The sequence below is a fragment of the Nelumbo nucifera genome, chromosome 3, assembly GCF_055504915.1.
Source record: "Nelumbo nucifera cultivar China Antique chromosome 3, China Antique-T2T, whole genome shotgun sequence".
In the NCBI taxonomy this organism is placed as follows: Eukaryota; Viridiplantae; Streptophyta; class Magnoliopsida; order Proteales; family Nelumbonaceae; genus Nelumbo; species Nelumbo nucifera.
The window spans coordinates 76,757,464-76,778,328 of record NC_142651.1 but is presented as its reverse complement, the minus strand read 5'-3'; the positions used below and the strand labels follow the sequence as shown (position 1 = coordinate 76,778,328).

The 20,865-nt window shown below is 39.1% G+C and overlaps 1 protein-coding gene across 1 annotated transcript; it reads right to left on the bottom strand.

Moving 5' to 3' along the window:
• Positions 1-6,346: 6,346 nt before the first annotated feature.
• LOC104610255 (uncharacterized) lies at positions 6,347-18,390 on the bottom strand. The gene is made up of 2 exons (XM_010276790.1): positions 18,125-18,390; positions 6,347-7,922 (listed from the first exon to the last, which is right to left on the bottom strand). Exons 1-2 carry the CDS (start codon positions 18,388-18,390, stop codon positions 6,347-6,349), a joined length of 1,842 nt encoding a protein of 613 aa, XP_010275092.1.
• Positions 18,391-20,865: the final 2,475 nt, after the last annotated feature.

Genomic DNA, 20,865 nt, shown 5'->3' with positions numbered 1-20,865 from the left:
ACCGCTGCAATAGATTTGTTTAGTTGAACCTATAGTGGCGTTTATAACTGCCACTATAAATAATTAAAACCTGTTTTATCAGCTATCATATTCAATATTAGAATCATTAAAAACCTATAATTTTAAAACAAAATTCAGCAAAATAAATACTCATTTCAAATAGAATTCATACATTTATATTTTAAAAGAATATTTACACAAGAAAAGGTATATTATAAATGTTAAATGAATTGTTCTAATACATATGAAACTTCAAAAAACATATCAAAATATTAATCAAAAGTCTTCATCCATCCATTGATCACTATTGCTCCTTGCGTAGTATGTAATATCAACCTACAAAAAAAATGCAAACTTTTGAGAGTCCACAGAATATGTCTATGTCTGTTACATCTTGCCATTTGAATTCAGCACCCAACTCTCTTGCAGTCCTTTCTATTTCCCTATAAGCATTCTTAAGAGTCTATAGAATATGTCTCATCTAGCCTAAGAGATGATTACTTTTGAGTCCCCTTCCACCTCCATTTGACTGAGTCCCAATTGCTTAGCTAACCTAAGACCCTACACTAAAGTCAACAATTCAGTTTTTATAAATGGCAATCATTGTGTATACTAATTGATGTAACCGTTTCTGATCATGTACTAATTTTTTGTGATATATAAATTTTTTTTGGCTAAGTACCTCGTTATTTGACCCGGTGACGTGCCTTAGTGATGAGCTACTTGGTTGCGAACTGCTTGGTGGCGAACTGCCTAGGGAGAACTGCCTAGGGAGAACTGCCTGGTGGCGAACTCCCTGGTGGCGAACTGCCTGGGGAGAACTGCCTGGTGGCAAACTACCTGGTAGCGAGCTCCCTGGGGGAGAATTGCCTGGTGGCGAGCTCCCTGGGGGAGAACTGCCTGGTGACGAGCTCCCTAGCGGTGAGCTACTTGGTGGACTTGTCATTTGACCTGCTCCTAGGCGACCTGTAACTCAGGGGATGGTGGAGCTCCCTGGTGTAGCGCAACCTGACTACCCTCTGCATGAGGTGATCTCCTCTCCTTTGTAGGCGGCGGGAGTTGAGGGACCTACGAGAACTCCATCTTTTCCTCCTCTTTGTAGGTAGCGGGAGCTGAGGAACCTGCGAGAACTGAATTAGAGGACCCGAGGGTATTCTCCCGGCGGGGACTCTTCGATGCCTAAGTTAGCATTCTGATTGTAGGGAGCTTGGAGAGAAATGAGAGAGCTAGAGAGTAGGGATTACCTCCATTTTTTCATTCTCTCTCCCTTGTCTTTGGGGGTCGGAGTCCTTATATAGTGGTGTCCTGTCAAATCAGGCGTAACTGCCTCTATCTCTTTGCCGCAGCCGTTACTGCCAGAGCTGAGGTGGCGGGTGCAGGTGGCTGCTGCAGAGTACGTCTCTGCCAGTCAAGGGACAGCTCTCAGGGCTGGCAGGCACGGCGCCGCCTGGCGAGAGACATGGGCGCAGGTCTCCGGATCTGTCAGGTACAGTTGTCAGGCAGGGGATCTTCCTGCGATATGCCGAACTGCTCTACCTTGTACCGAGCTACCCTGCAAGTGGTGAGCTGCCTGGGGGAGAGCTATGCCGAGCTGCTTGCGGCGAGCTCTGCCGAGCTGCTTGTGGCAAGCTATGCCAAGCTGTCTATAAGTGGCAAGCTGCCTGTCGCAAGCTTTGCCGAGCTGCTCGAGCTGCCCAGTTGTTGAGAGGCTGCACTTGGTTGGCACGAGGTGCCAAGTGTCACAATTTCACTGGAGGGCCAAATCCGCCCTCATCACTAATTATTCAATTATGTCAAATAAGCAGATAGATAAAGGAAAATGTTTTGTTGAAGTTTCTATTAGGAATGCATAGAGTGTTGGAATCAGAAGTAGATACTTCCATCCACTTAGAACATTCCATGTAACACTGGTTGAAACCCCTTTTCATAAGGGGGTCTGAGCTTTTTCCAGTTTTTCGTATCATGGAAAACTCGGCATACTACCCCAACTGTGTACAAGATTTAAACTAAGTAAGCAATATATAAGGACATGATTAAACTATATAATTCCACTTACAAGGGTACAACCTATACCCATTCCTTACCATACCCTACTATTTCATTCTACTGTGAAAAACTGGCGTAGTATTAAAAACATATTGAAAGTGACTTAGAAAGCTTTAGCTCCTAAGGCGTTTTAGTTGTAATGCTTACTATCAGGGGGACTCAAGGTGTGATAAGATCCAATGACAAAAAGTCTTCCATTTATAGTCCCTTGATGGGGGTAAGGTTCTAGTAAGATATTTGGAGTAAAAAAGGAGCACTTGCTTCTGGTTATCATTGTTAGAACAACCTCCCTTCCTAAAAGAAACAAAGATAGGTTGATTTATTCATTCATTTGTTATTTAGACTCTCATGGAATCTAACCATTTTCCAGGAACTTCAAAAAGATGAAACCAATCAAATTACTAATCTTATTGAGCACTCCTAATATGCATTGATCTCTCCCTCATAATATAATAATAATCTCTAGTCACTGTGGCTTGCATAGTACTTTTTCTTATAAATGGCCTATTCTTTGAAGCTTTGTAAAAAAACGAAAAAGCCTCTCCAGTTTTAATACAAAGGCTTTCTGAAGTTGCCAGCTATCCCAGGAACACATCTAATTTAATAATCAAGATAAAAAAGAATGAAAACTATGGCTACACATGTAAAATATGCAACTTTATGGAGAATGAGCAACCCATGTATGCATTCATTGTTTTGCAGCCAATTATATTTGGAGATATATACTACAGCCCATTATATTGGGGCAGAAAGAATATGAGGGAGATAGAAGATAGATATCCATAACTTCCGCATTAACTGTATGAAACTTAGAAGGATGCATTGTGTGTTAGAGTTAGAGTTATTGAGGTAGCACTTTCATTGAGCATTATAAGAAATCGGTATTCCATCCAAAGGTGGTAAAGTAATAGCACCCAAACTCCCAAAGCCAAATATGGAGATGCTAAGCTTTTATTGATATTCGGTTGGAAGTCTAACACCTTCAAGGACAGAAGGCATTTCCAAGGATGGTGAAGGCACAAGTGTTCCAAAGCCCAGAAGACGAAAATGGTGCAATTAGAACTGTAGCCTGAGCCTTATTCCAAGGTATATAGTCACCTAACTTGGTAGAAATGTTGAGGGTTACAATGGAAGGGGAGCCAAAAGCTAACATAATTTACAAGACAAATGAAATCATTTGTAGGTGATTAGGGGCAACAATGTGGACATCCAGGATAAAATATCTCACTCCGGGTTCCGAGGCTGGCCACTTTTGGCTAGTTAAAGTATAGAAAGGGCAACCTATAAGTTCCTGAGAGACCCTCAGTATCATTTCATATCAAGGTTGGTTGGATCCTTTGGAAGGGCACATGAATCGAGTCAAGGGAAGGTCATATGGGATAATCATTGTTCATTCTGTCATGTGGGGAACATGGGAAAAAAGGAATAAGCATACCTTTCAAAGCAAGAAGCCATCCTTTGACACATTCAAAGGCCACATTCTCTCCCCCTTAGTTCAAGATTTCATGGGTCTTGACCTCTAAGGAGTTTGGAAACATGTCTCCTAAGTCGTTACTTCATTAGAAAGAACATGGTAGAAATCTTCTAATCTTCACCTCAAGCAATAGGGCAATGGGGAGATTAAGCTACAGTTTCACAGAACCTCACTTGGGAACACTATACAAACTAGGACCATGAAAATGGCATTGGCTGTTCTATCCTAGTTTCCGTCTCCCTTAGTCCTTTTTACTTCTTAGGAACTCTTTGTCTTTGCTTTAGTTTTCTTTTACTAATTCTAACTCTGACCCCCCTTTATATCTCCACCATGTATCACATATAACAATTCAATATAATAACTTGTTGCATTAATATAATGCAGCAGTTTGAAATGGCAAACGAATTTATATGCAGCAGATTATGAGAATTTGATATTCAGATTTAATAATAAAGATGAAATAGAGCTAGCTAGACTGAGTAAAAAGATGCTGAGTTAAAAATTCAAAACTTTGGCAATAAAAATTAGAAGGAAGCCAAAGATAAATAGCTGTTGTATTAGAAATAAAGCAGCCAATCAATAGAGAAAGAAGGAGAAAAGAAATACAGAACGACTAGAGAAAAGATATAACTATTTAGTGCTTTGCAATTTTTTAACTTCTGGGTAGTAAGAAATTAAAAAGAAAATATGCATGGCTATCTTGAAGACTTATGGCCTTGTTAATTAAATAATATCAAAATTTAGACCTCTCTCTTACATATATCAAATTATCAATCTTTGAAGCACCAAGAGAGTGATTCAAAGAACCAGGACTTCCAGTTAGGTAATTCGTTAGTCTCGAGGTGAAACTTAACCCTCATGGGATATCATTTTCTTTAATGAAACATGGATTAAACTAAGGAAAAAGAGAAGAATGTCCATAAAATTAGGAGTAGATTTCTGTATAGAAAACATATAAATGATTTAACAATTGCATACAAAATTGAAGATGTAGAAAGTTGGTTAATATGTTAGTGCCTATAACCATCTCAAAGCGAGCATGCATACGAGTTGTCAGTCAAGTGATGCTGGCATGGAATCATATATGAATCATGCTCAAACCTAAACTTTTAATATTAACATATAATTTAGAACTGAGTTTTTTTTCCTGATGAAAATATTTGTTTCCTCTTGCAGTTATTTTGATTCAAGGGTCTAATCTTTCAGTAAATCTTGCAGGATTAAACATGAAAGTGTGTGTTTCCATGGGTGTAGTTCAGCTTCTACTGTGGGCTGTTTGGGTTGGTCTCACTCACCATCCTTCACGTTGGAAGTTATGGGTCGTTGTTGTAGGAGGTGGTCTTGCTATGCTTTTGGAGATGTATGATTTTCCTCCATACAAGGGATTTGGTAATGCTCATGCTCTTTGGCATGCCACTACCATCCCCCTTACCAATCTGTGGTGGAGCTTCATCAAGGATGGCGCCAAGTTAGGACTATGAACCTTGTCAAGAAGGTAGGATAACTAATATTGTTATGGCCTTGTAGGTTTCTGCTGGTCAATTGTTTCTAGAGGGAATCCCAAAGAAGGTAAATACCAAAACATAGCAGAAAATTGCAGGAAAATAGCAAAAAAGTAGCAGAAATAGCAAAAAAGACCACAAAATAGTAGAAAATAATAGAATTGCAGAAAATTACAGAATTGCAAAAAATGCAAAAAAATACTAGAAAATGCAGAAAAATACCAAACAATTGCAGAAAAATACCACAAAGTAGGAGAAAATTGCAAAAAAATTGCAGAAATTGTAGAAAATTACAGAAATTACAAAAAATTCCAAAAATGCAGAAAAATACCACAAAATAGTAGAAATTGCAAAAAAAATTACAGAAAATGCAGAAAAGTACCAGAAATTTGCATAAAAATTGCAGAAAATACCAGGAAAATACAAAAAAATTGCAGAAAAAATGCAGTAGGTACCTATAGTTATACATAAGACTTCTACAATCGATCCCTCACGTCGACTTCTATTACGCACATAAGACTACAACGTGAGTAGGTACCTATACTTATACATATACATAATTAAAAATATAGAATACAAAGTTTATATTATAACATGAAGAACACTAAATAATAAAACTTTAACTGACCTTTCAATTGGATACATCAAATGATATTGTACTGAACCAGCTATCCTTGCTTCACGCACTAAATGAATTGGCAAATGCACCATAATATCAAAAAATGCAGAAGGAAATATCCGTTCTAACTTACAAAGTGTAAGTGCAATTTGGGACTCTAATCTATCAAACTCCCTCACTTGCCCAACCTTAAAACATAGTCCGTTAAAGAAATTGCTCAATTCAAGTAAAACTAATCTCACATTTTTAGGTAATGTTTTCCGTATGGCTAACGGAAGAAGTTGTTGCATCAGAATGTGACAATCATGGCTCTTGAGTCCGCTCTTTAAGATTTACACGTCTTGAAATATTAAATGAGTATCCATCAGGGACTTTTAACTCTTGTAGTACTAAACAAAAAATCTCTTTCTCATCTGTTGTCATTGTGAAGCATGAAGGAGGCAAATACATCTTGCCTCCAGGGGCAGGTTGTGGATGAAGCGCTTGTCTAATACCCATATTTTGCAAATCAAGAGGAGTACTTAGATTGTCCTTTGTTTTATCTTTAATATTCAGTAAAGTTCCTATCACACTGTCACATATATTTTTCTCAATGTGCATTACATCTAAATTGTGTCGAACGAAATTATCTTTCCACAATGGCAAATAAAAAAAAATACTCTTCTTCTTCCAATTGTAGTATTTCTTGCACTTGCTTGATTGTTTCTACCCATCTTGCTCCTCAATTTGTTTGGACTTATTATGTACCTTCCTTTTCTTGCTTTCATTGGTAGGGGTACTTGGCTTCTTACCAAAAGTATTAACGAAACCTTCTAATTGAGATAAAACATCAGACCCATGTAATGTAGGTGGAGCAGTTCTGAAGTCATTCTTTCCATTAAATGATCTTTTGTCAGTTCTAAACTTGTGATCATGTTCTAAGAATCTCCGATGACCCATATAACAGTACTGGGCATTTGTTTTCTTATTGCAACAAAGACAAGCATAGCGCCCTTTGGTGCTCCACCCTGATAGCATGGAATAGGCAGGAAAATCGCTAATAGTCCACATTAGTGCAGCATATAATGGAAATAATTTTTTGGTGGAAGCATCAAAAGTAATTACTCCAACTTCCCACAATTCTTTCAAATCATCTATCAAAGGCTGTAAGTAAACATCAATATCATTACCCGGTAAGAAAGGACCAGAAATAAGTAAAAAAATGATGAAGTATGATTGTTTCATGCACATCCATGGTGGTAAGTTGTATGGAATTAAAATAACAGGCCACGTGCTATAAGTAATACTCATGGTCCTAAATGGGTTAAAACCATCTGCTGCTAAACCAAGTCTTACACTGCGACAGTTTGCATTAAAATCAGGATGTAGATTGTCAAATGTCTTCCAAGTTGGGGAATCTACCGGATGCCTTAAAACTCCATCTTTTGTGCGCCCCTCTTCATGCCATCTCATTAATGTGGTTGTATGTGATGATATAAATAACCTCTGAAGCCTTGGTTTTAAAGGAAAATGGCATAATATCTTTGCTACAATTTTCTTATTCTTTAAGGATGAGGTTCCTATCACACCATTTGAATTTTTAGCTTCATCCCATCTAGAAGCACCACACTTAGAACATGATTGGTCATTGGCAGCCTCCTTCCAATATAACATACAATCATTTGGACAAGCATCTATTTTATTGTAACTAAGACCCAAGTCAACAATGATCTTCTTAACTTCATAGAATGAGTTTGGCAAAGTTTCACCGGTGGGGAGTGCATCCTTCAACAACTCAAGCAACATTGTGAATGATTGATTGCTCCAATTTGAAATACATTTTATATGATACAGCCCAACAATGAAAGAAAGTTTAGTAAACTTCTTACAACCCGGGTATAATTCCTTGTCTGCATCTTCTAACAACTTAAGAAATTTTCCACCTTCAAAATCATTGCTATATTTAGGTTTCTGCTCCGCATCATTATCTTCATCACTTGAATAAGAGAAGCCAAATGCATTATGTTGTAATCCACGCATGTCATCATTTGGGCATGGATCACCATTCAATGTATTACCAGATTCATGCATAACAAAAGCACTTTCTTCCCCATGAAATTTCCAAAAGGTATAATTAGTACTAAATCCTTCACATATAAGATGATCACGTGCATCCCATCTAGTCACCCAAAACAAATTATTGCATCTAATGCATGGACATAAAATCCTATCTGCTTGTGAAGAATGAGTGAAAGCAAAATCAATAAATTGCATAACTCCATTGCGGTATGCTTGAGATAACCTAAATCATCCAACAAAATTTAGAGTATTTATTAGAACAATACACCTGAACACGAGGAAAGAGGATTGGAATGGAGAGATTATTAATTGAGGTACCTCAGAAAATTGTAGAAATAAAGACAAATAGCAAAAAATTGCAAAATTTGTTTAGAAAAATTGCAAAAAATACCATAAATATGAAACTACATAAAGTATCAAATTATTCAAAGATATGAAAAATATGAAAATAATACTATTCTTTAAAATCTACTAAAATTATTATTTGTTAATATACTTTAGAATATAAAAATATTATTCTATTTGATAAAATGAATATTTTTATACATTTGCATAGACAAATATGCCAAACTTTTCATATTAGCATCTTAGCATGTATTCATTTATTTATTTTTTAACCAAAATTTCATTTACTAGGGGTCCAGCCTGAAGGGATGAGAGATCCATCCTATGGACGCCCAAAGAATGCGGAATAAGGGGCGAATTTCAAAAATTTTTCTCTCCCTTCAACTGGGAATCGTATTCCCTATTTAGAAAATCATATTTTCAAGGATCAATCTTGAACCATAAACTGAACCAGATCTGAACCAAAAGGAGTGGGAGAGGATTATACCTGATACGGAGAAATACTATCTCCCAATGGAGGTGTTCACGCCCAATGAAGGATCCAAAATCTGCTCCCACTGAAGATGGCGCAGTGAAGGATGGAGCAGAATCAGCAATGTTCTTCAAAAGAACTTGACCCTTCGCAAGAATCAACTGGACGGCTTGTGAGTACAGCTCCAATCAATCTTTTCCCAAAAGATTGAAATCAAGATCCAATCTTGATTGCTCCCAAGAACTGGAGATCGAACTGAAGGAATGGCAATGGCAGGAAGGTGGCGGCAGAAGAGAATTCGCAGTATCCAGGAAATCTCTTAATCTCTCTTTCTTAAAGAGAAGAATGCTGTTGATGATGTAAAAGGCTGCCGCCCCCTTCCCCTTTTATAATCTCACAGGGATCAGCTCCTAATCAGATTAGGAGTTGCTAATCCAAATCATATTTGGGTTAGAAGTCCCTTAGTGATAAGGGACTGATCAAATCAGTCCCTTAGTGATAAGGGCCCAATCCTTTTAGCTGACCCACTTCAGAATTCGCCCCCTTTAAATGACTGATCAAATCAGCCCAGTTCGAAATGGGCTTAAGGCCCATTAAGGTTATGTACTCAAAAAACCTTCCAAATTGCTGCCCAGTTGGGCTTCCTTGTATGGTGTGGGACCCAAGCATTGATCTACACATCAGCCACATGGGTTCAGCCCAGCCTTTGTTACAAGGCCCGGCAGAATGCACTGCTGAAGACAGTGTACCCCCTGAAACCCATCAAATGAGCTCTATGGGCCCAACACTTATACTAAGTGGTCCCTGGGCCAAGCCACCTTGTAACACCCAGGGACTGTGGGCAGATGCAAGATTAGCCCATCAGGCATTATCCTCAATGGTCTTACACTTAACCTCTCAGCCCATAATGATCATACATTGCCCGACAAGAGAGGACCTCTCCCTCGGCTGCAAGGAACAGTGTTGCACTCTCCACTTATATGGATACCGGGAATTAAAACCTTTTGCAAACATTTTAGAAACCATAATATATATACTTTTATATCTCATATAAAATATATTTTGCAAAACAAATCTCAACGGTTGAAATCGGCTGCCGGCAGTCTTGGTTTCCATCAGTGAGAGTGCATCCCCGATCATTACCTTTGTCCGACAAAGGGGCTGATCCTGTCACTATGATCACCCACTCAGATGAATTCTCGGACTGTCCCAACATACCCAGGTTTTGACCCCCGCTAAGGATCTCACCGATTGGTACATCAAAGACAGCCCAATCCGACACCTAGTGTAGTATCATAATCGAGTCTAGGGGTCGGGTGTAACTTTCCAGTTTTGCCCATCAATCTCCAAGGTCCAGGGCAATACTGGAAATCTGGTCCAGTTCAAAAATTCAATTAATCCTACACTGTATGTGCCTAGGGTCTCACCCTGGCAGCTGAGACAGGCCACCCCAACCGACTTGGTGGCACCACAGTGTCAGCCTTGTCAGGATAGGTCTCCCCAGACCGACCCACTGGTTGTGAACATTCTAAACTAACACGAGTCTCATTAAGTGTCCAGTTTAAGGGTATTACACAGAAACATACCAAGGGAACATGAATCAAATATGTATCTTTATTCATTTACAATAAACTCATAAAGTACATCATTCTGATTGAAGCTAAGGGCATACAAAACTGTCTAACAGCTCCCACTTGCACTTAGGTCCAATCAGGTACTAGCCGGAGTCCCATGCTTTCCACGTGTTTCTCAAACACTTTCTGTGATAGTGGCTTAGTCAATGGGTCTACCACATTCTCCGCTGATGCTACCTCTTTACACTATCCTCCCATAGGTTCAGCGTTGTCATACAACAGTGGAATGGGTGATGTGCTGAATTCCAAATTCAGGAATGAACACCTTCATTCATAAGGCAACCTCACTTACGGCAATGCTTTCGGCTTGGGTTGTGGACTATTAATTTGCTACTTAGGACCCCTGTTTGCTGACATTCAGGAAACAACACACGATCCTATCGTGAAACCATATCCAGATGTAGACTTTCTATCATCTGGGTCTGACTGGAAATCGGCATCTGTAAACCCCTGGATCTGTAGTGAGCTACCGTCGAACACCAAACAAAACTCTTTTGTCCTTCGAAGGTACTTAAGTATGTTTTTCACAGCAGTCCAATGCTCCTGCCCTGGGTTGGCCTGAAATCTGCTTACTACACTCACTGCCAGAGCAATGTCAGGACGAGTGCATAGCATGGCATACATGATGCTCCCTACGGCAGAGGCACAGGGAACGTCTTTCATGCCATCAATCTCCTCAAAGGTCTTAGGAGACATCTTTTTGAAGAGAGTGACTCCGTGCCTGAAAGGAACATTTCCTTTCTTGGAGTTTTCCATGCTGTATCTTATGACTATTTTGTCAATGTAAGCAGATTGGGATAATCCTATTATCCGCTTCGATCTATCTCTATAGAGTCGAAGACCCAGTATATAGGAGGCTTCTCCAAGATCTTTCATGGAGAATTGCTGCGAAAGCCATACTTTCACCGTAGTTAACAATCCCACATCATTCCCAATGAGTAGAATGTCATCTACACACAGAACCAAGAAGGTAACCTTATCCCCACTGTACTTCCTGTAGACACAGGGTTCATCCGGATTCTGTTCGAAGTCAAACAATTTGACAGCAGAGTTAAAACGGATGTTCCAACTTCTAGAAGCTTGCTTAAGCCCATAAATGGATCTGTTAAGTTTACATACCATGTTTTCCTGACCTGCAGCAATGAAGCCTTGCGGCTGCTGCATATAGATATATTCAGTAAGATCTCCATTCAGGAATGCAGTTTTGACATCCATCTGCCAAATCTCATAATCATGGTATGCTGCTACAGCTAGCAGGATCCTAACGGATTTAAGCATGGCCACAGGCGAAAAGGTTTCCTCATAATCGATGCCCTCTTTCTGAGTGTACACTTTCGCCACCAGACGAGCCTTGAAGGTCTCAACTTTACCATCGGGGCCCTTCTTCCTCTTGTAAATCCATTTGCAACCGATTGCCTTTACCCCGGAGGGCGGATCTACTAGAGTCCAGACTCCATTGGTCTCCATTGAGTCCATCTCTGCTCTCATGGCCTCCACCCACTTCTGGGAATCTATGTCCAACATAGCTTCCGCGTAAGTCACGGGATCCTCCTCACTAGTCAAGGTTTCCACCAGGTAACTATCCCGGTCATAACCATAACGGACTGGTGGCCTGGATGCCCGAGTGGATCTTCTAAGTTGGTCACTACCTGGAACTTGTGGGACATCTCCCACTGCTCCTGAGCTCTCCTCATCAAGAACAACTTCCTGACGATGGGTGTCCAGGATATAGTCGGTTTCCAAGAATTGTGCATTTCGACTGCAGAACACTTTCTGCTCACTTGGGTCATAGAAAAGGTAACCTACAGAGCCTTTTGGGTAGCCTACAAATAGGCAACGGCTGGTCTTGGATTCCAACTTGTCTGCACTCGTTCTTTTAACGTGTGTTGGACAACCCCAAATCTTCAAGTGTCTGACACTTGGTTTCTTTCCGGTCCAAAGTTCATATGGAGTATTCGGTACCGATTTGGTTGGAACCCGATTCAGCACGTATATCGCAGTCTCTAATGCGTAACCCCAAAAGGATGTGGGTAACTCTGAGTGTATGAGAAGTGACCGGACCATATCTAATAATTCCTCCTCTCTGAAACACCGTTAAGTTGTGGTGTAGTAGGAGGAGCCAATTGTGATACTATCCCATTTTGCCTTAAGTAGTCCCTGAATTCATCAGAGAGATATTTGCCACCTCGATCGGATCGAAGGGCTTTAATTTCTCTCCCTAACTGTTTTTCGACCTCTTGTCTAAACTCTTTGAACTTTTTAAAGGATTCAGACTTGTGTCTCATTAGGTACACGTAACCATATCGTGAAAAATCATCTGTGAAGGTGATGAAATACACGTGTTGATTCCGTGTCCTAACACTCAGGGGACCACATACATCAGTATGTATTAGGTCAAGTGTGCCTGTACATCTTTCAGGCTTACCGTCAAATGGCCGTTTCGTCATCTTGCCTTGTAGGCAAGGCTCACAGGTGGGAAGATTTTCTACAGCTAGAAAATCCAAAGGACCATCCTTTACCAACCTTGTGATTCGGTCAACACCGATGTGGCCAAGTCGGTAATGCCACAGACACGTGGGATTAACTGTATCACGGGCTCTCTTCTTGGGGTTTTCAACCGACGTAGTTTCGGTTATGTTAGTTTCTAGAGAAGGATGTAGAACATAGAGACCGTTCTCCAGTTCCCCGTATGCGATGAATCTGTTGTTTCTTTTAATAGTAATCGTATTACTAAAGAAGACAGAATAACCATCTGCACATAGTTTTGAGACAGAAATCAAATTTCTTCTTAAATTTTGAACATAAAGGCAATCTTTGAGTACAATTATTCCTTCTCTGAAACATAATTCCACGGTTCCTATGGCCGTGGCTGCAACAGTTGCAGTAGTCCCCAAGTAAAGTGTTACTTCTCCTTCACTCAGCCTTCTGCTTACCTTGAACCCCTGCAGTGAGTTACACGCATGAGTTGAAGCCCCGGAGTCAATACACCAGGACGCAGAAACTACCAACAAATTGGTTTCTATAACACAAGTTTCGAAGTTACCTTTCTTGGATTCCAGGTAGGCAGGACAATTCCTTTTTCAGTGGCCGGTCTTCTTGCAAAAATGACAAGCATCTGATGCCTTGTCCTTCCTCTGTTTCTTGGGTTTGGCAACCTTTTTCTGGGGCTTTCTCTTTGCCTTCCTTTTCTTGCCCAATTTGCCAGTTTCAACAAGCATGGCAATGGGCTCATCCTTTTTAATCAATTCTTCGGCCCTCTGCAACATATTGCTGAGTTCCTGCAAGCTGACGTTCAGCTTGTTCATGTTGTAGTTCATGATGAATGGATTAAAGGATGGAGGCAGAGAGTTGGGAATAGCATCGATCTGAGTTACCAGATCCAGCCCAGATCCAAGAGCCTCTAGTTCGTTGATATACCCCATCATCCGGAGACAATGGTCGTGAACTTGTTGGCCCTTGGTCATCTGCGCGGTCATGAACTGTTTCAAGACCTTCTGCCGAGTAGAACGATTCTGCTCTTCGTACATTGTCCTAAGACTGTCCAATACGTCTTTAGCAAGTTCGATCTGATCGAACTGCCTCTGAATTGGATTGTCCAAGGAGGCAATGATATAGCAGCGGGCAAGGGAGTTTTTCTCCTCCCATTCTTGGTATTCTCTTCTTCGGGCCTTAGAAGCCCTATCTCCCGGACGGTCCGGGGCAGGATTCTTGGCTACCTTGTCCAATCTCTCAGAGGTCAAGACCAACTTAAGGTTCCTGTACCAGTCAGCATAGTTTGGGCCTTTCAACTTGTTATCATCAAGTAGCTTTGCAAATGATCCGTTTGCCATTTTCTGATAAAAGAGCAAACATCAGTCCACGACCTAATTTGATTCATGTTCATTTCATAGATATGGATTTTAATCTACGATCCATTTCCATTTATTCATCTCTGAGATTTCCCTCCTTTCTCAGTGATGGAGACTACGGGTTGTCTCTGGAAATGTGGGAAATCACATAGGGTGCATGAGGCCAACTGTTTCAGCTGCATAACCCCACCACCTTTCTGTGAAGGATCATATCCACTCATCATATGAGTTTTCCCTTTGGCCTCTGTCAGACAAGGTTCAGAGCCGTTTTCAGGTAAACCTTTCTATCCAGTGAGTGCTTACCCATCATGTTCGTGAACGCCAAGGTACCGTGAGAGAGTTCCCATTTTCTGGTGAAGCCCCTCCCACATCGGTCTATGACGCCCCTATTATCTTATGAAACACTTAGACAAGCCCAACAGCAAATGGATAGCCCATTTTCTGGTGCGTTTCCTCATTACTGAAGGACCCATCCTTGTGCTAATGATGGAAGGCCTTTAGAGAGTTCATCATATGAATCTCCCTATCACATGCACTCATATTATCTGGAGGGAACAGATAATTACGCCCTAGTTTTATCTTTAGGTCAAACCAAAGTGGCTCCCACTAACTTTCATAAAGCCAGATTGTGGTGGGCCTAAATCGGCTAGGGTTCCGCACGAGACCTCATGATGAGGTGTGGGGCCCACCACTGAGGGAGGTCATCCAATGACCAAAAGGGACACCATGGCAATGATGTGCATTCAGCCATGGTGTGCGAAAGAGCCACTGTCGATTGAGCATGGGCCAAGTACTTATGGCCCATGTACGTAGCACATCACACATCCATACATCACATGCAGGGATAAATTGATCCAATCAAATTATCTGTAAAGCCCATTTGCAGCCCATTTTAAATCCATAATATTAACCATTAATATTATTCAGGTATATGGGCCGAACGGTTCAACCCATATAGCTTTATGTGTTAAGTGGGCTTTTAGCAGTTTTAACTATTTAAAACTGGGCCTTTACAGGTTGGGCCGAATTAACCATTCAATTAAATATCAATCCTTAGGCCCATTAGTGGGAAAATTAGGGCTGACTTTCAGCCTTGATTAAACCCTAGATTTGGTCCAAACAGTTTGAACCAATCTTGGTTCGAATGGGTCTAGGGTTTGATTTCTAATTAAATCTTTAATTCAAGAAAATAATCTGAAATTAATTACTGATAAAAGAAAAACAACAATCAGTAAATCAGGGCTGTTCGTACAGACCATCCTGCAAAACAGAGGTTAGATCACAGAATGCAGTTTCATAAACTGCAAATCGCAGATAGCGATTCTCCCATCTGCGAAATCTTCTTCTTTGCGATTTCTCCCTTTTTGCGCCGCCATCTTCGATCTAATAAAGTTAAATAGAAATCCTATTTCTATTAATTATTACATCAAATCGAATGCCTATACATTGAGTCTAGAAAATAAAAAAATTATTTACAAACCAAATGTGATAAATAAATCAAGAAACTGCAAATCTTGCAGGTTCCCTGCGCAAACCAAGATTTCGATCTCCTCTTGTACGAACAGCCCATAAATCAAGAAAATCATAAAGAAAAATTCTAAATAATAATCAGATTTATATAAAATTAAATTCAGATTATTCGCCCATTAATTTTGGGAACAAAATTTCCCAAAACCCATATCTGCGCAAATCGGGTAGAACACCTTCTGCCCATTTGCGCAGGTTTAGATCTGAAACAAACTGGTTCAAGATTTGAACCATGGCTCTGATACCACTGAAGGGATGAGAGATCCATCCTATGGACGCCCAAAGAATGCGGAATAAGGGGCGAATTTCAAAAATTTTTCTCTCCCTTCAACTGGGAATCGTATTCCCTATTTAGAAAATCATATTTTCAAGGATCAATCTTGAACCATAAACTGAACCAGATCTGAACCAAAAGGAGTGGGAGAGGATTATACCTGATACGGAGAAATACTATCTCCCAATGGAGGTGTTCACGCCCAAGGAAGGATCCAAAATCTGCTCCCACTGAAGATGGCGCAGTGAAGGATGGAGCAGAATCAGCAATGTTCTTCAAAAGAACTTGACCCTTCGCAAGAATCAACTGGACGGCTTGTGAGTACAGCTCCAATCAATCTTTTCCCAAAAGATTGAAATCAAGATCCAATCTTGATTGCTCCCAAGAACTAGAGATCGAACTGAAGGAATGGCAATGGCAGGAAGGTGGTGGCAGAAGAGAATTCGCAGTATCCAGGAAATCTCTTAATCTCTCTTTCTTAAAGAGAAGAATGCTGTTGATGATGTAAAAGGCTGCCGCCCCCTTCCCCTTTTATAATCTCAAAGGGATCAGCTCCTAATCAGATTAGGAGTTGCTAATCCAAATCATATTTGGGTTAGAAGTCCCTTAGTGATAAGGGATAATCCTTATCTTATCTGCAAATCAGATCAGCTGTCTCCTAATCTAATTAGGAGGTTTCCAGATCTAAATCTTATTTAGATCTTGGACTCTCTGAGTGGATAGGGTCTAAGCCCAATCCTTTTAGCTGACCCACTTCAGAATTCGCCCCCTTTAAATGACTGATCAAATCAGCCCAGTTCGAAATGGGCTTAAGGCCCATTAAGGTTATGTACTCAAAAAACCTTCCAAATTGCTGCCCAGTTGGGCTTCCTTGTATGGCGTGGGACCCAAGCATTGATCTACACATCAGCCACATGGGTTCAGCCCAGCCTTTGTTACAAGGCCCGGCAGAATGCACTGCTGAAGACAGTGTACCCCCTGAAACCCATCAAATGAGCTCTATGGGCCCAACACTTACACTAAGTGGTCCCTGGGCCAAGCCACCTTGTAACACACAGGGACTGTGGGCAGATGCAAGATTAGCCCATCAGGCATTAGCCCATCAGGCAAAGACCAAGGAGTCAAGGACTTCAGGGATGATATTAATTTGCAGCATGAATAAAGGGGGATGAGTGAAAGTGAAACATGTATAGCCCTTTTGGGTTTCATTGCCACGTGTCATTTAACTCAAAATATTTTCCAATTAAATTAGGTGTAAGTTCTTAGAAACCATCTTATGCAATATTGTATCATTTCAAGTGGGTCCCCCCAACCCCAACTATATTTTAATGGTGTATCTCATGGATCTCATTGCCTCAATATCTATTGGAAAAGTGGGTCCCATGTTGATCCATGTCAATAGGCTGGTGACAGTGCTGTCTATGTTGGGCTCACCAACCTTATCCATAATAACATTGTTAGAGGGAGTCACATGAATCAAGTGTGGCTATCTACCCACAATGCAACAGGCACCTAGAATCTTGAGATATAATATGTTAGTTCTCTCTCTCTCTCTCGGCAGAGCAGACATGATACAGATTTCTTCAAATCCCATTAGAGAGCATTCTGGGTAGTTATTAATTTTTCATGGCTGTTCTAATGTAGCATGTAGCTCTTGGGTTTCATCATCATGTAGGAAAGAGAAGCTCGTGAAGCTCCTCCCTCATTGCTTTTGTCTCCCTTCATAACTATTATTAATTTATTAAGATACAATAAAACAAAGAATAAATCAAGACAACCAAAGCCCACTGCTCATATAGAGAGAGAGAGAGAAACATGTGAACTCATTCAAGCAAAGCTAGACAGATATTGAAGTAGAGGGACAGTTATCATAACTACCAAATAAAATATAGTAGGGACAGTTGTAGTAGAACACTATCTTGGCTGAATCTGGATTAGAAGATAAGACTCAAAGGGAGAGTGCCTTCAGAATATCTAGTGGAGGGGCTGCAGAAGATGTAGTGGTGGTGGGGCATCAGTTACCTTAGCCTCCAATTCAGCATCTAAAACCACATTCTCCCACTTCAAATTCCCATGACTTACAAACTCCCTACACCCAATGTGCAAATAGGACATGGCCCTTGCCACACCAATACAAATCTCCATTCTCTTCTTCCAAGTCAACCTCTTATATCTGAGACTAGCTTCCTCTATCCACTTATCCACTGAACCATTCTTTATAAACTCATAGACCAAAAACTTTTGGCCTTACTCACAACAATAACCCTCTAGCTTCACCAGGTTTTTATGGTACACGAATGCTACTTATAATTGACACAGTGCTGCCTGAATTGCTTCTCTGATACAGCTGCCTTCAAGTCCTTGATTGCAACTGCTTGGTTGCTTGGAAGCACACCCTTGAACCTCTTTGGTCCAAGACAATGCTTAAAGCTCCCAGTTAGATCCTTAATTTCTCTATAGGATAAAATGATCAAGCCTTTGAAATTAGGATCCATGTGAGATAAAGTTGTGGTGTTCTTGATGGATTTCCTTCTGTGGATACAAAGGCCAATTCCAATCTGAATTATAACCAATGCTACAAGTGTGCCCATGGTTGCCCCAATAAGACATGGAATACAGAACTGGTATGCAGAGGATGTAGGGCAGTGTTTGGGAAAGAAAGCAACTGGATCTAAACACAGTTGACAATGGATATTGACTTTATTGAGGGATGTGCATAACCAGTAATATGTGGAGTTAGCTTTGTAAGGCATTGTGCAGTACCATCATTTACTACAGTCACGGATGTGCATGGGTCCTCCAAGCATGAGCTTTTACATTGTTCTAAACTAGTTCTGGTGACTGTGTCATTGTGTGGATAGATCCCATATAGGAATGTATACTCAAGTGTGAGCATTGTGACACCGGGTTCACATTTTTCTTTTCCATTTCAGTTTCAACTTACCTGATGCATCAAAAGAAAGACTAGTAGCTTGATACTGAGTTTCTGCTAGCATCTCCTTTATTGTAGTGCACTAATAAATTCAAACATTTATACTTTGTTTATCATCATTAAATTCCACTAATAAATTCATACACAACCATTATTAATAGAATGAAATTTTATATGTTAAAATAAACTTAAAAATGAAATCATATTTTCCATTTAGGTCGTGGGTAAGTAGTTCAACCATTTGGGTCAAATGGATAATATCATGATGTCATAAATAAATAATACAATTTAGAAATATAAAAAATACAAGAAATATAGAAGAAAAAAAGAAATTTTGAAAAAAAAAAATGAACACGTTTCTATTATTATATATTTGTCATATTAAAAAATAACTATGATAAAATAGACATAATTTTATTAATGATGGACATCAAATATACAACTTAAAACCGATTGAAAATTAAACCATCTTCCTATCTAGAGGATAGGTTAGTTGTTCAACCATTTAGGTCACATGATGTATAATTAAAAATATTTTTTTTAAAATAGAATAATACAAAAAATATGAAACAATTTTGGGCATATCTATAATATTATATACTAATAATATAAAAAAATGTATGATAAATAAGAATTATTTTATCAACGATATAAATGAAATGCAAAATTTAAAACCAATTTGAAAATGAAACCATTTCCATATCTAGATGGTAGGTAGGTCAATGATCTAACATTTTGGGTCAAATGGGTCAATCTATGATGTATTGATGTCATAACTAAGTAATATTATTGTTAGTAAAGATAGGAATGGCTAAAATACAAAGAAAAAAATGAGAATTAATGTCTTAATCATAGTCCATCTTCCTAGTTAAATAGGTCAATGGTTCATCATCATTTGATACTGTCACGTGCAAAAATAAATACGAAAATAAGAATTACTTTTATTGATGATGAAAATGTAATACATGATTTAAAATCAACCAAAAAAGAAAAAGTGTTTTTTCCATCCAAGTGGTGGGTTAGTGTTTCAGCTATTCATATCAAATGGATCAACACATGGTGTTATTATTAAATAATAAAATACATATTACATATAAAACCTTGCAATTGATCCCCAAATATTGTTTGATATTAAACTTAAGTCTTCAATGGAAAGAGAATGAAATAGAGGAAGAGATGCATTTGATGTTTTTATTTTGGGTTCCTAAATCAAAGCTATTTTTTGTCTAAATAAGTTAAAACAGAATGAATTAATGGTGAAGTAACTATAAAAAATAAAAAATAAAAATAAAAATAAAAATGACGTAACCCAACAATAGAGAAGCCATGGTGCAATTTGAAGGGGGGGTTCATCAGTATTTATAAGAAAGTTTAAGGGACAAAACATGGGTTATTGGGTTTTAGAGAGAGAAATAGGCAAAAGGGCTAATATTTTGTACCTTTAAAAGAGAGATAAAAAGACCATGAAGAAAAGTGTGGGAGACTAAAAGAGCTAGATTTTTGGATTTGAAGTGAGAACAGGATTTGGTTTTGGACTTCGGAAAATGATTTAAGAAATTTTAGGAATCAGCCCTTCAAGGGGAGTGGCAAAATAGGGTTTTGAAAAATATAAATAGGACATTATTACTCAGGCCTAAATATCAAACCAACCAAAGAAGCAAATTTCTTACATGAGAAATCTTGGTAAAGAATTTACATCCAAATAGAGAGATAACATTTTTCAATAGGAAAAAATAACATAAAATTGTTGTAGTCCTAACTTTTTCCTTGAAGGAGGGAAGGAACAAATGATCATTTAGATGCTCCCCTAAAATATATTAAGTATTTATGTCCTAATGAAAAGATATATATACCCAAAAACCTTTTTATAAAATTATAACCAATTAATATAAATGGGGATTTTTTATTTTATATGGAACTATTTATCAAAATAAAAGATCACAAATTACCATCCCCATTATTAGTACAGTGTAGCATGGCATTAAAAATTTAAAAGTAACATTTACAATCATAGTTATAGAAACAACATCAACAAAAAGGCTTCTGGTAAAGAATTCGCAACTCAAAAAGGTCATTTAGGAGATTTTTTATTTTTTTTAAGTGGAAAGAGAGAGTCTCTTAAATTTCAAGCATA

Coding starts and splice junctions, on each gene's coding strand:
- LOC104610255 (XM_010276790.1), bottom strand. CDS start 18,390: ATGGGCACACTTGTAGCATTGGTTATAATTCAGATTGGAATTGGCCTT. Junction 7,923..18,124: donor GTATCAGAGAAGCAATTCAG/GCAGCACTGTGT, acceptor TGGATGATTTAG/GTTATCTCAAGCATACCGCA.